We start from the raw sequence: 12431 nt of genomic DNA on the forward strand, positions 1-12431 counted from the left end.
GAAAGAGGAAAAAGAGGGGAGAAGCCAGGAAGGAAAGGATTGGCAGCAGCTTCAACAGCCCAATATGCACAGAACCTTCTATGCTGAACCTACTAGTAGTTTTGCATGTGCAGTCATAATGCTTACCTTTATTCCTAACCCATAGGAAAATCCTACCAAAACATTTATCCCATTATTATAAAGCTTTTCTTTCTGAAAGACTCTTCCTTGAAAGTGTAGTACAAGAAAAGACATTTTCACTACACTGAGGTGCTGGAGCATGTCCAGAGAAGGGAAACAAAACTGGTGAAGGGTCTGGAGCACAAATCTTATGAGGAGCAGCTGAAGGAGCTGGGGGTGTTTAGCCTGGAGAAAATGAGATTCAGGGGGGGCGTTATCACTCTACAACTACGTGAAAGAAGATTGTAACAAGGTGAGGCTTCTTCTCCCAAGTAACAAGTGATAGGACAAGAGGAAACAGCCTCAAGTTGCTGAAGTAACCAGGAGAGGTTTAGTTTGGGTATTAGGAAAAATTTCCTCATTGAAAGGATTATCGAGTACTGGAACAGGCTGCAGTTATCTAACAGACATGTAGATCTGGCACTTAAGGACATGGTTTAGTGGTGGACTAGGCAGTGATGGGTTAATGGTTGGACTTAGAGATCTTAGATGTATTTTCCAACCTAAATGATTCTATGATCCTACTAAGTATAGCACCTTTTCTCCTTGAATTGCCTGTCACTCAAGGGAATGCTCCTCCTTGGTGGAAGGCATTCACCAGGGCACTGACCTGTGAGTTTTTCCGGTCCATACTCACATTAGCACAACCCCTGTGGTTGCCCCTCCGTGGGTGCTGCAGGAGCACCCTTACAGGGGGATCATGTAAAACACAGGTGGTCTGACCACATGGGTCCAGCTCTGTGTGAAAGCATGCTCTGGTGTACTGGCCTGCCACTTCCTTGCCTGTCCTTTGGCAGTGTCTGTGTCTTGTGCCAGCTCATACTTATGGAGCACAACACAGCAGTTTGTCCTTCAACCAATTGCTGCATGAGGTAAAGAGTGACCCCAGTCTGGCTGAGGTGGGCTGGGTACCATGGGCTCCTGAATGCCCATCTCTGCCTTCATGCTGCCATCCCTACAGTAACCCCTAGCCACTACAAACATCAGTTTGTATTTTAAGATAACTATTAGAGATGTCCCCAGAAATTGGCCCTTATTAATGGCAATGTAGATAATTAAGAAATAGTGTATCATTTTAAACAAATATGCCAAAGAAAAGCAATTAAAAGTCTGGTGTAGAGGAAGCAAAATATTTCTGTGCAAAATACTAACTTGAGATCTGGCTGTAACATTCATCCAGCTTTCTTTTCCTTAGGCTCCTGTCTAGTATTATATATATGTTTAATTTTACTCACTTCAGTACTTCTACTATATGAACTCATGCAGTTTACAGAAGTTAATGATGCATGTGAAGTATTTGGTAGAGTGAGTAGTATCTGGATTCCCAGCAGAAGAATGTGTAGAATTGCAGGAGGACTCTTATGACTGTTCAAAGCAAAGGCAGGGTTTGGCCATGCATATACAGCAAAAATCAGGTACCTGCCCCAAAAATTGTCTTCACTGTTTACTCTGCACCATTCCTAAAGTAGTAACACTTGTCTGCCCTGGTTAATGTTTTCTAGAGGACGCTTTGCTTTCATAATGCTATTTAACAGTATAAATAAGAGAGGGAGCTGTGGGATAGTCCTGGTGAAGACAGCAGAATCCTTTGAAGCTGCTGTAAGTAGTGATTTTTTGCTTCCTATAGAGACTTCAAAAGTGTCTCCTCTTGTTGCAGGCAGTTGATTTTAAATCTTTTCATCTTAAATTGAAATCTGTCCTAGATAAAGAGGCTTTTATTGGGTCAACTGGATATAAAGGACATAGGCATCACAACTGAGGCAATGAGTTGCCTACACTTTGTCAGGTGGCTGACAGAAGGAGTAAAAATCTAAAAACCAGAGCAGGGTATCTAGTTGCCTTGCAGGACTGCAAGGTGATCTCTGGACTCAAGAAATCCTAAAAGTGGGACTTTCCCTGATGTACCCCCTGCTAGAAGAAATAGGCTCTGCTACAATAAAAGCCTGAGGATGGGTGATTAGAGCTTTTTTTTTTTTTAATGTATTAGTGATTCTTTTTAAGTAATTCTGCTGATTTTTGTATTGAAGGTCTACAAGAAATACTTTGCTTAGGGGGTGGTATATCTATTATCTGCTTCCCTTTCAGACGAGACATTATTGCACTAATCATCAGATTACAGGACCGTTGAGAGGGAAGGAGAGAAAACGGTGAATTTCACGTGCTCAGGGGAGTGAAGATCACAGTGAGGTCAACACGCTCAATGAGCCAGAGACTGGGCTGTGGTCAGGTGTACACTGGAAAGTAGAAACTGGGAACATGGTCTCATCTGTTCTTGCAGAGAGAAGAAAATCTCTGCTGTCTCACCTGACTTCCCTAACCACTGCACTCATTCTTTTTTATCTACTTTTTCATCCTCTGGCCTCAGTAATGCTTCATCTCTGAGTGTGTGCAGTAACTCAGGTTCAAAACCAAATACACATGGTGGCCTGGTAGAACAGTGAGAGCTCATGTTCACCTGTTTCCAGGTAAAAGGAGGCCTAGAAGTGGGTGATGCCACTCTCTGGGTGAGCTCCACAATGCTAAACTGGCTTACAGAAGATAGAAGAAACAGAAAACAGCTCTGTGAATAATCACATACATTTCTAGAGGATAATGTAAACTTGGCTTCCATGTTTCTGCTGTGAAAGGAATTACTTTTAATGAAATACAGTGGTTAGCTTCTGTGAAGAATCCAATGCCCTTGGCTTGTGTTTGCAACATTTTAGGGGCCTCAGGCATAGAGGCATCAAAACTCTGAATGACAAGAGAAGTAAATGTCTAGATGATCAGTCTGGAAAAGGCCCTGATCATGTCCAGGTGCATATAATGAAGTATGCAGGGAGCTTTCTGGCCAGCCAGGAAAACACATGAGTTTGTTGTGCTGTTTGATTAGCTAGTCCTACAGCAGGATCCAGAGGTCATGTTCAGAGGTCACAAATATGGCTAGTCAAGTCTTTCTTTTGTGTTTTTTTTTTTTTTTTGGGGGGGGGATGATTTTTTTAATATGTTTCTAAATAGCTGATATTAGTTCAGCAGACCCCACTGATGGTGGTAGTGGTGGTGCTGTGTCTCGATATGCCTGGTGCTCCCGTAGCGCAGCTTTCAGGAAACAAATTTCTCAGATTTCCTCATTCAGAAACAATTAGGAGGGTAGCAGCACCATCTGGCGAGCAAACAGCTTTTCTATTTCATGCCTGCACATGTCTTTGAGTAATGCAAGTTTTCATGTTGACTGAAATGAGATTATCAGGAGTACCCCTTATGGGAGAAGTATGGGATGAATATTCATCTCCTGGAATATTACATGGGACTCTAAAGGCAGAAAGTTGCCTTCAGAATTGTCTCTCCAAATCACAGAGATAAAATCAGCCCCCAAATGGATAAATTAGCTATATCCACAAAGAAGCAAGTTCTGTCAGTCAGAAGACTCAGTCCAGCTCACTTCCAGGTTTTCTGGTGGAATTATTCTAGAGTAACTTCAGCTAATCCCAGTGTTCTCCATTTTCTTGCTGAGTTCCATGCTAGGGAAGATTGTGTGAGAGGGAAGAGGTAATATACTCAACAAGTGTTATCACCAACTCTACTACAGATAAATTGCTGAAAACACTGTCCTCCCAGCATTGGCATGCACTTGTGTCATAATCTGGTTCTATTGAAAGCTCTTCTTTAAGCAAGATATTCTTGAATACCACAAATGTATTGTTATTTTAACACTCACAAAGAGAAGAAAAGAGGCAGAGGTAAATGTGGTTTTTTCCAGGTTATTCAACAAGTCAGTGTAGATTTGGATTTCAAATTGAAGTGCTTTTCACTTCTACTACCATGTTGATGGACAAACTGTTTTTTCTGGAGATTATATGAGTAAAGGTCTTAAAATAGGGAGCTTTCTGCAAACTTAGCTCCTTCAGGAAATTTCTTAAGAGCTTTATAACTCGTGTTCTCAGTTCTTTGCATTTTAATAAATCATTAGCAAGTATGCTTCGTAGGAAAATCCCTCCATCATTAAGGCCACATGAGAATCTGCAGCTTCTGTTTTATGCTGAAAGGGTCTCTGTTGTCAGTTTGTCACTGGTTGATCACTTGTTAACCTAGAAGCCACAATAATATCATATGAAATACTAAGTATCGAGTATGAAGTATTGAGTATGAAGTTACAATCCCCAATGATATTATGAAGGCTTAGATGATGGAAATTTTATGATAAAAGTACCTTTATGTTTCAAAGAAGGGACTAATGGAGTGGGCCATTTGTATCTTCAAGGCTTAAACAACAAAAAAAAGACCTCTACAAACTGCAGCTGCCAAGTCTCTTGTAATCTTATGCTTTTAAAACCAAACATTATCAAGATTTTTGTGAGGGCTGACTCATGAATCTTGACTGTTTGTGATTGGCCAGTACTGAGCAACAGATGGATGATTCAGATTCAGATTGTATTTAATTATCTGTGAATTCAGAGCTGTAATAAAAGGAAATTAATTCCATGAAAGTACATAAACTAACCACAAAATGTGAACATGTCATAACTACATAGAGCAAAAATATCAGGATAGGGAAAATACCCTTCAGAAAATGGTAACCAATTTTTTAGAGAACCCTTGCAGCAAACCCATGCTATATCCACTAGCCACAGTTTTGAGGTCAAGTCAGTTAAATACTTTGTCTACTCTGCATTCCAAATAAATAGAAATTGGTATTTTTAGGTGTACATAGAAAAGCCCATCTATCTGCTATATTTTGTAATAAATATTGAATGTGATGAGATAGGGAACAGGTAGCAACTTATGTTTAAAATAAAATGTTTCATTTTTTGGTATTCATGTTATTCTTCATAAATTATGACTGCAGCTGAGTAAATAGTTCATAATAAATAATTTAACCAGAGACAAATTCTGAACCAGCCTGCTGGATATGTGGAAATAGATTAAGCTTAACTCTGATGCTTTTGTTTGGGAGCTGATTCCTTTTCAAAGTCTGACTAATATATTGGCTCACTGATAGCGGTTTTAAATATTCAGAACTGGACCTCTTATGCTGAGTTACAAGTAACTGGATATATTGAGAAGTATCATTTCAATGTCAAAATCAGGGGAGACCAAACTATAATTTAAAACTACCTTGTACAGTAATTGAAAATGAAGTTACCAAGAACCCTTATAGTTCTTACACTTGTCAGTAGCACTGTAGGTGTTATTGCAAATACGCCTGCTTTTTAGAATTACTTATAACAAACATGTAAATGTTTGAATATTTGATTATAGCTTGAAAATGTTTTGTTATTCTTATAAGTCTAACTGTATGTGGATATTCAGCTACAAATATAATTTTCTCCCTCTGATGTTATAGATAAAGCTAGACTGTAAGCATAGCACTTTCTGACAACAGAAAGTCTCTCAAGTTGAATCATACCAGAGATGAAAGGTGCTATTGCTGTAATATATCTCTCCTTGCACAATTTTAGCAAATATGGCTCATTATCTCCCCAAATCCTTTGCAACATTTTCACCATTTCTTTGCCCTACATTCCTACTCTGAAATGAGGCCCATTGGGACAGTCATATTCCTATTTCCAAAGTTCCTTTGTAAGAGCTTATACAGTGCAGGGTATCAGCTCTGCAATGAAATGTAGCTATGACAGCCAAGTGTAACACATTGATAAACATACTGCCCTTCTACCAGTAGAGCATCTGATAAAAATAAGGCCTTGTTCTTTGTTAATGATATTGACTGCTTCTGGTGAGCTGAAAATGAACGCACTCAAATGATTTTGTTGGTCCATGAAAAGACAGCACTTTGTTTCAGGTTCTTATTTAAAGCATTACATTATTTCTATTCTGGAAAAAGAACCAAACACCTGTTCCTTAGAGAGGTAGGGGTTTATATTTGGTTGCTACTGAAGAACAGCAACTACTAATTTGTCCTTTCTTGAAATAGGGTGCATTATCAATCTGACCAAAATTTTATTTAAAGATATCCTTCCTGCCTGTTTGCTCAAATGCTCTTTGTATGTAGCTACTAATTGCTACTCACTTGCATGAATGTCCTCTTTCTCCTTTTACTCATAGAACATCCAGGCTTCTTCTATGATGAGCTTTCCAGAAATTATTTAGACCATTAGGGTCAAAAGCACAGTGGTACTGCAGTCTTGTAGTGATTATCCATGGTGTGTTTTCTGGTGGGATATGCTCCATTCTTCAGCCTGCTGAGGGTGCTATGTATTCAACTGATCCATGCTGAATTTTGCCTTTGCAGGTATTTAAGGTGAGGGTGGCAGAAAGAGTTGGCCGAGACTTGCCCAGAGGCCTGGGAAAATAATAAAAAAAAAATCTGTCAAGAATTGGAGAACATGGAAACTGAAGACAAAAGAAAGAGATACAATTTTTTATTCAGTGGTAATGACAGAATAACTATTTCTACCTAATTAATTCACTTGCCTTAGAAATATCTTCTCCTTTTTTTTTTTCATAGGATTTTAATACAAGAAGATGAAGAACTCATTCTACCTAAGTTTACTACTGGCTGGGTTTCATGCTGTTGCCTATAGTCAGCTCCCACCCAGTCACCACAATGGACATGATCCAAACGATCCTGAACACCACATGCATCATGGAGGTGAAGCAATTGCTTGCCTCAAACTTGTGCCAAATAATGCTGACTTTGCATTCCAGTTTTTTAAAGAGGTTACACTGGAGGCACCTAATAAGAACATTTTCTTCTCTCCTGTAAGCATCTCCAGTGCCTTTGCAATGCTGGCCCTAGGGGCTAGATCAGCCACTCAGACCCAGATCCTGGAAGGACTTGCCTTTAACCTTACAGAGATTCAGGAAAAAGAGATACATGAAGGCTTCCACAACCTAATTCATATGCTGAGCCATCCTGAGGGGGGGGTCCAGCTCAACATGGGGAATGCCATCTTTGTAACAGAGAAGCTGAAACTTCTGAAAAAGTTTTTAGATGATGCCAAAGCTCTGTATCAGCTGGAGGCTTTTACCGCTGACTTTAACAATCCCCCAGAAGCTGAAAAGCAGATCAATGATTATATAGAGAGGAAAACACACGGGAAAATTACTAATTTGGTCAAGGACATGGATCCACAGACTGTAATGCTTCTGGCTAGCTTTGTTTTCTTTAAAGGTAAGCACTCCGGGGTTTGCATTCACACGATTCATTCTTACCAACAGCCCTAATGTCAGCTGCCTCACTTCAGAGCTGGTCTGGGGAGAATTTCAAATGATCTTTGCTGGGCCAGAAGATCCCCTCATGGCATAGTGGAGATGGTGGAGAGGTGGCAGGATCCTGCTCGGCATGGGGAGGGAGCTGTGGTCCACACAGGCTTGGTTGTCTTTGTGACAGCTCCAGGAGCTCTGCTCCGAGCCACAGCTGCCCATGTGTTCAGCTTGAGCGCATGTTTGTGGGTTTAACCTTAACTCCTATTGCCCCATTTCTTCTAATTTTCAGTAAAGGCACTGAGACTCATACATGACCTAATCTTTTTAATACCTCTTTTTAAAAGTATGCATGATTCAGTGGCCTAATTTACTACATACTCCTTTTTTTCCCCTATCAGAGTCCTTTATATATACACTAATATTTATATATGGAAAAAGCTGGTAATGAATAGGGAAGAACATTTTAAGGAATAAAGTGGAAACACTGTGCATTTCTGATGTGGGTTAGATGATGTGCTCTTAAGCCTGATATAACACATCTACAAATTGAGGCTTATTGTTAAAGTCAATAGAAATTAAATGTATGCAGTACATGAGTACACAGATTATGTTTACAGAGAGGGCTGAACAGAAAAGCAGTGGTAGACACAAAGAAAATGCCTAATTATTTCATTACTGGCATCGAAACATAAAGTGAAACTGGAATCCAATGCACTCTTTTGACCAGGTAAAAAGATTCTTGCCTTACTGTGATACACATTTTAAAGTATTATGTTTGAAACTTCTGTATTTAACACATGGAGGAATAGGTGAATATTATTATGAGCTATATAAAATTTAATCTATGATGGGATAGAACATGGGATATTCAGTTAAATTCTCCTTCTTTGTATCAGGCAACTGGGAAAAGCCTTTTAAACCAGAGCATACCGAAGAAAGGGAGTTCTTTGTGGATGCTGAAACTACTGTGAAAGTCCCTATGATGTACCAAACGGGCAGATTTGACTTCTATTTTGATGAGGAGCTGTCATGCACTGTGGTACGGCTGCATTATAATGGGAGTGCTACTGCATTTCTGGTTTTGCCAGCAAAAGAGAAAATGAAGCAGTTAGAGCAAACTCTGGACAAGGAAACCATCCAGAAATGGTCAGATCATCTCTTCCAGAGGTAATCTTCTGCCAGGCAGCTGCAGCAGCACCTATATTTATAGTATTTTACTCTTTTGGGAATGCAAACACTATGAACTTGGTGATTCTGGGAAGCGAGTGGGTTATTTTTGGCTTGTGTGCCCTACCTGTAAAAATCTTGCAGCTGGTTTGTATTTAACTATTCTTTTGTTGGTGCTTGAGTGATTTGCTGCTCTCCTAACCAGACTATCCTGATGGGCTTCCAGGAGTTCCGAATAGCAAGCCTAGATTGGTGTTTCTAAAATACTCCATCAAGTCAGTGGAATGGTGGCAATTTTAAGGCAAATCTTCTCTACCAAGATTTCAACTAATGTGTTTTACCTCTCATATATCACTGATACACCATGATTCAGGCCCATGTCTAAACCTCAAATGAACCATAACTTTTACAGTTTGTAGTATTGCATCCATACATAATACATCCTACACAAACATCTTCCTTACAGAAACCCTTGCATCACTCAGCAGTTGTTAGAAGGGGCAAGTGATTAATTGTGAATGTCCCGATTTTCTGGCATTTTGTTTTGAAACTATAAAAATCTAATGAGGTTCAGTTAGCTTCAACTATTGACACTAACATCAGCTAACATGTTTTACAACCTTGTTTGTCTGGGAGAGAAGAGATCTTAGCAACAGCAGATGAGTAATATCAGGTTAATACATGCTTAATTTACCAAGCTCTGCCCTGATTCACAGCTAATAAGGCTGTGCAGTTCACACCCATGTATCTCAGTGCATCATCACAGAAATACCAGCACAGTTAGTAAAAGCATAATGGGTAGCAAATTGGATATAAACTAATAATGTGATACCTCAAATATCAAAAATAAAAATGTGTCATTCTCAGCTGCAATATCAGGATAATCCTTCTCTAAATTAATTTGTGGTGCACGTTCATTCAAGATAAACACAGGAATAAATTCTTCATGGGAGAAACTGTGAAAACCAAACAGCAATTTCCATTCTACTGTTGAGGTCAGTGCTAGAGGTCCCATCCTCTTCTAATGCACTGGGCAGTATCACACAAAGGCTACAGCAGTGCAGTTTGGATCCTGTCTATTTTGCTATTCAACACAAGCTGCCTCTGGGCAAGACAGCAAAAGACTTGAACTACCTAAAGGGTAATCACTGCTGCAGGAGACTTGGATGCTTTGAGCATCCCTGAACAGTGCGTGAAAAGAAATCCAGCAGAAAGCATACTAAGCAGGAGCTGTCTACAAATAGCTCACAGTCAAAGACAAACTTGATCATGGCCAGTCCACAGGAGGACATGGCCATGTCCAATTAGAGGACATGGCATCCAAAAATGCAGACAGCAGGGCCAAGACCTTTCCTGAGCCATGTTGAATGCCACAGTTATGCCAAAAATACTTCTTTGCTTTGAAGTGCTGGGGTTTGCCACACTTCTCTCCAGGCAGACTTTGTCAGGACTTAACTTCAGCTCTCCACCTTCTTGAGTGACATGAGCTGTCACCTCAGCCTTCATCTTTTCTGCCTGTAAAGCAGGGGCCTTTTTACTGTCCTACTTAGCAGAGTGCTCTCCGATTTCCTAAAGCAAAATACCAGATAAATACTATTATGATTACTATTATTAATGTGATTAAGAATGATAGTGCTTCTATCAGCATGAAAAGCACCAGCAATTGAATTAGTGCCCACTGTACATTCAGAGTCCAAATCCCTGGGGTTTGACAATCATGGGAATTGCACAGCTTTCTCACCATCATTTATATTGGTGAAAAATCCTTCTCACCACCCACTATGTTTCTCTTCTACCTAACAGCTTTATGGATCTCTACTTCCCCAAATTTTCTATTTCTGGGAGCTATGAAATAAGTAACACCCTTAGGAAGATGGGAATTGTTGATGTGTTCACCAACCAGGCAGATCTCTCTGGCATCACTGGCACCCCAGAGCTGAAGGTTTCCAAAGTAAGTCTGTGGCTGTTGGCCCTCTCCCTTTCTTTCACAAACACGGAGGAAACCCCCTCAGTGACAGCATCCTGAAACACCAGCTAAATACAGCTCCCAGCTTCCCAACTTGCCTGCAACAGGGCTCACTTAGGCCTCAGCCCGCAAGCTTACAAGAGGAGTGTGGTGACACTGGAGATCAGATTAGATTGCTGCATGTCTGTTTTTTCGAAGACTGGTATTGACCAAGATTTTTTGGCCAGTAACTAAAACATGAGAGGAATATCAACCCCTGGCTCCTTGACAGGAACCGCTAATGCTTCCAGTCACACCACAGCCTGTCCTCCCCACTTTGGAGACTCAGTTTTGGAGGTGCAGGCAAACACTTACAGGTGGAGCCTCCATCCTCCATCCAATCTTTTGGACTTCTTTTTTTTTTAGGGGATTTATGTAGCTCCATCCTGGTCCTCATTAAAGAGCCATCAACAATACAGCTCTTCTGCCTATACTCCCTGCTCAGTAGATGTCTCAAAGTAGGGCTGCTTTAAAAGGAGGCTGATTCATCCTTCAGGTGGCTGTTGACTGCCCAGAATGATTGTATTTTCTTTTTTCCTAGGTTGTTCATGAGGCTTCTCTGGATGTTGATGAGAGAGGTACTGAGGCAGCAGCAGCAACTGCTGCTGAAATAATGGCAGTGTCTCTTCCTCCTACCATTGAATTCAACCGTCCCTTCCTCATGCTGATTTTTGACAGAGATACAAACAGTACACTCTTCATAGGAAAAATAGTTAACCCAACTATCACTAGCTGAAGTGAAATATGACTTTTGTTTGCTATTACCAATTAAAGATGTGAAAATGCATGACATGATTCATTTACATTTGTACCAGAGTGTATATTGTTCTTTTTCAGCAACAGTTTTCATTTTTATGCCATCGTCAAAAACTATTGGTATTGACCATGACAATTGCTGAAGAGGAAGGAAGGAAAATGTTTAAAATTCAGCTAGTAAATAATGCCTTTTTTATTTTACTGAAGGTCAAGGAAAGACCCAAGATTTGCCAGCATTCAGAGAGAAACATATATATTTCAGTGGAAGACTCCTGCTTAATATGTGATTGTCAGCCAGAATAGCATACTAAATTATAAACATTTTTGCAAATAAAGCAGAAATGGCTGTAATTTACCACGTGTAAGCAAACAAGAGATGGGAATAGTTGGATCAATATTACAGGATCACAGGAAAAGGAAGCTTCTAATGGAGACAGCACTGGGAATGTGAAAAGCTGCTTTCACCAAAAATTCTGCTTTCTGTCCCAGAACCATTTTATCATTCTTAGTATTAATCGAGTAACAAATCTTCCTGAGTTTCTTGAAGCTCAAAACAGAACAGGAGGATCAAATTCTGCTCTTGAACCTGAAGATTTTCAACCATGTATTGCCAATTTGACAGACTTAGATGGAGTAGCTTGCTTTTCTTACATGTATCCATCAGTGGTGAGAAGGAGGATGTAGATGAATGGGAAAGTGAGGTATTGGATGGCAAGTACCCAAGCTGAGATTCATGGAAAACCTATAATGGGGCTCTAAAAAATGGTAGATGTTTCAAATACTATCCTTTTACAGCCAAAAAAGTAGGTAGGGAGCACTCAATAAGCACATCACCTGACTCACGGAGTGATGACAGGCACCTAGGTAGATCACAGGGCAGCTTGAAGGCTGGCTGGTAACCATTTTCAATGGGCCTGCCTTGGCAACAGGTACCAGAAAAAGTACAATTGCCCCTTCTTTACCTAAAGTTGTGGAGTTTGGAAAGAAATGAAATGGTGTCCTGGCATTGGGAATGACACTGGGAGCAGTCAAATGGCTTGGGAAGCTAATATAGCCAAAGCAAGGACTTGTGTGCCCTCTGTGAAATTAAGAGCAAGTGTGATTTTATTAGTCTGCTGCAAAGCACTGTCTCCCCTATTGCAATGAAAAGGAAAGCCCCCTTTCTGCTCTTGTTCCTAGTAAATACCCCCCATTAACT

General features: G+C 40.2%; 1 protein-coding gene across 5 annotated transcripts; it reads left to right on the forward strand.

Annotated features, from left to right (window-relative positions):
- The first annotated feature begins 1651 nt into the window (after positions 1-1651).
- LOC113944455 (alpha-1-antiproteinase 2-like) lies at positions 1652-11272 on the forward strand. Of its 5 annotated transcripts, none has more exons than XM_027637574.1 (6): positions 1697-1758; positions 2245-2346; positions 6605-7270; positions 8202-8472; positions 10276-10423; positions 11019-11272. In XM_027637574.1, exons 3-6 carry the CDS (start codon positions 6622-6624, stop codon positions 11211-11213), a joined length of 1263 nt encoding a protein of 420 aa, XP_027493375.1. In that variant the 5' UTR covers positions 1697-1758; positions 2245-2346; positions 6605-6621; the 3' UTR covers positions 11214-11272. The 5 variants fall into 5 exon arrangements, with proteins under 5 accessions (XP_027493376.1, XP_027493375.1, XP_027493378.1 ...); XM_027637577.1 differs by having other exon boundaries at positions 1716-1758; positions 2245-2325; XM_027637575.1 differs by lacking the exon at positions 2245-2346 and having other exon boundaries at positions 1652-1758.
- The last annotated feature ends 1159 nt before the right edge of the window (positions 11273-12431 follow it).

This window comes from Corapipo altera, unplaced genomic scaffold (genome assembly GCF_003945725.1).
Source record: "Corapipo altera isolate COAL_440 unplaced genomic scaffold, ASM394572v1 23, whole genome shotgun sequence".
In the NCBI taxonomy this organism is placed as follows: Eukaryota; Metazoa; Chordata; class Aves; order Passeriformes; family Pipridae; genus Corapipo; species Corapipo altera.

Bases quoted from the DNA above. Each gene is read 5' to 3' on its own strand.
- LOC113944455 (XM_027637575.1), top strand. From the start codon at position 6,622: ATGAAGAACTCATTCTACCTAAGTTTACTACTGGCTGGGTTTCATGCT. The intron at 7,271-8,201 runs GTAAGCACTCCG...TCTTTGTATCAG, and splicing joins TAGCTTTGTTTTCTTTAAAG to GCAACTGGGAAAAGCCTTTT. The intron at 8,473-10,275 runs GTAATCTTCTGC...TCTACCTAACAG, and splicing joins TCAGATCATCTCTTCCAGAG to CTTTATGGATCTCTACTTCC.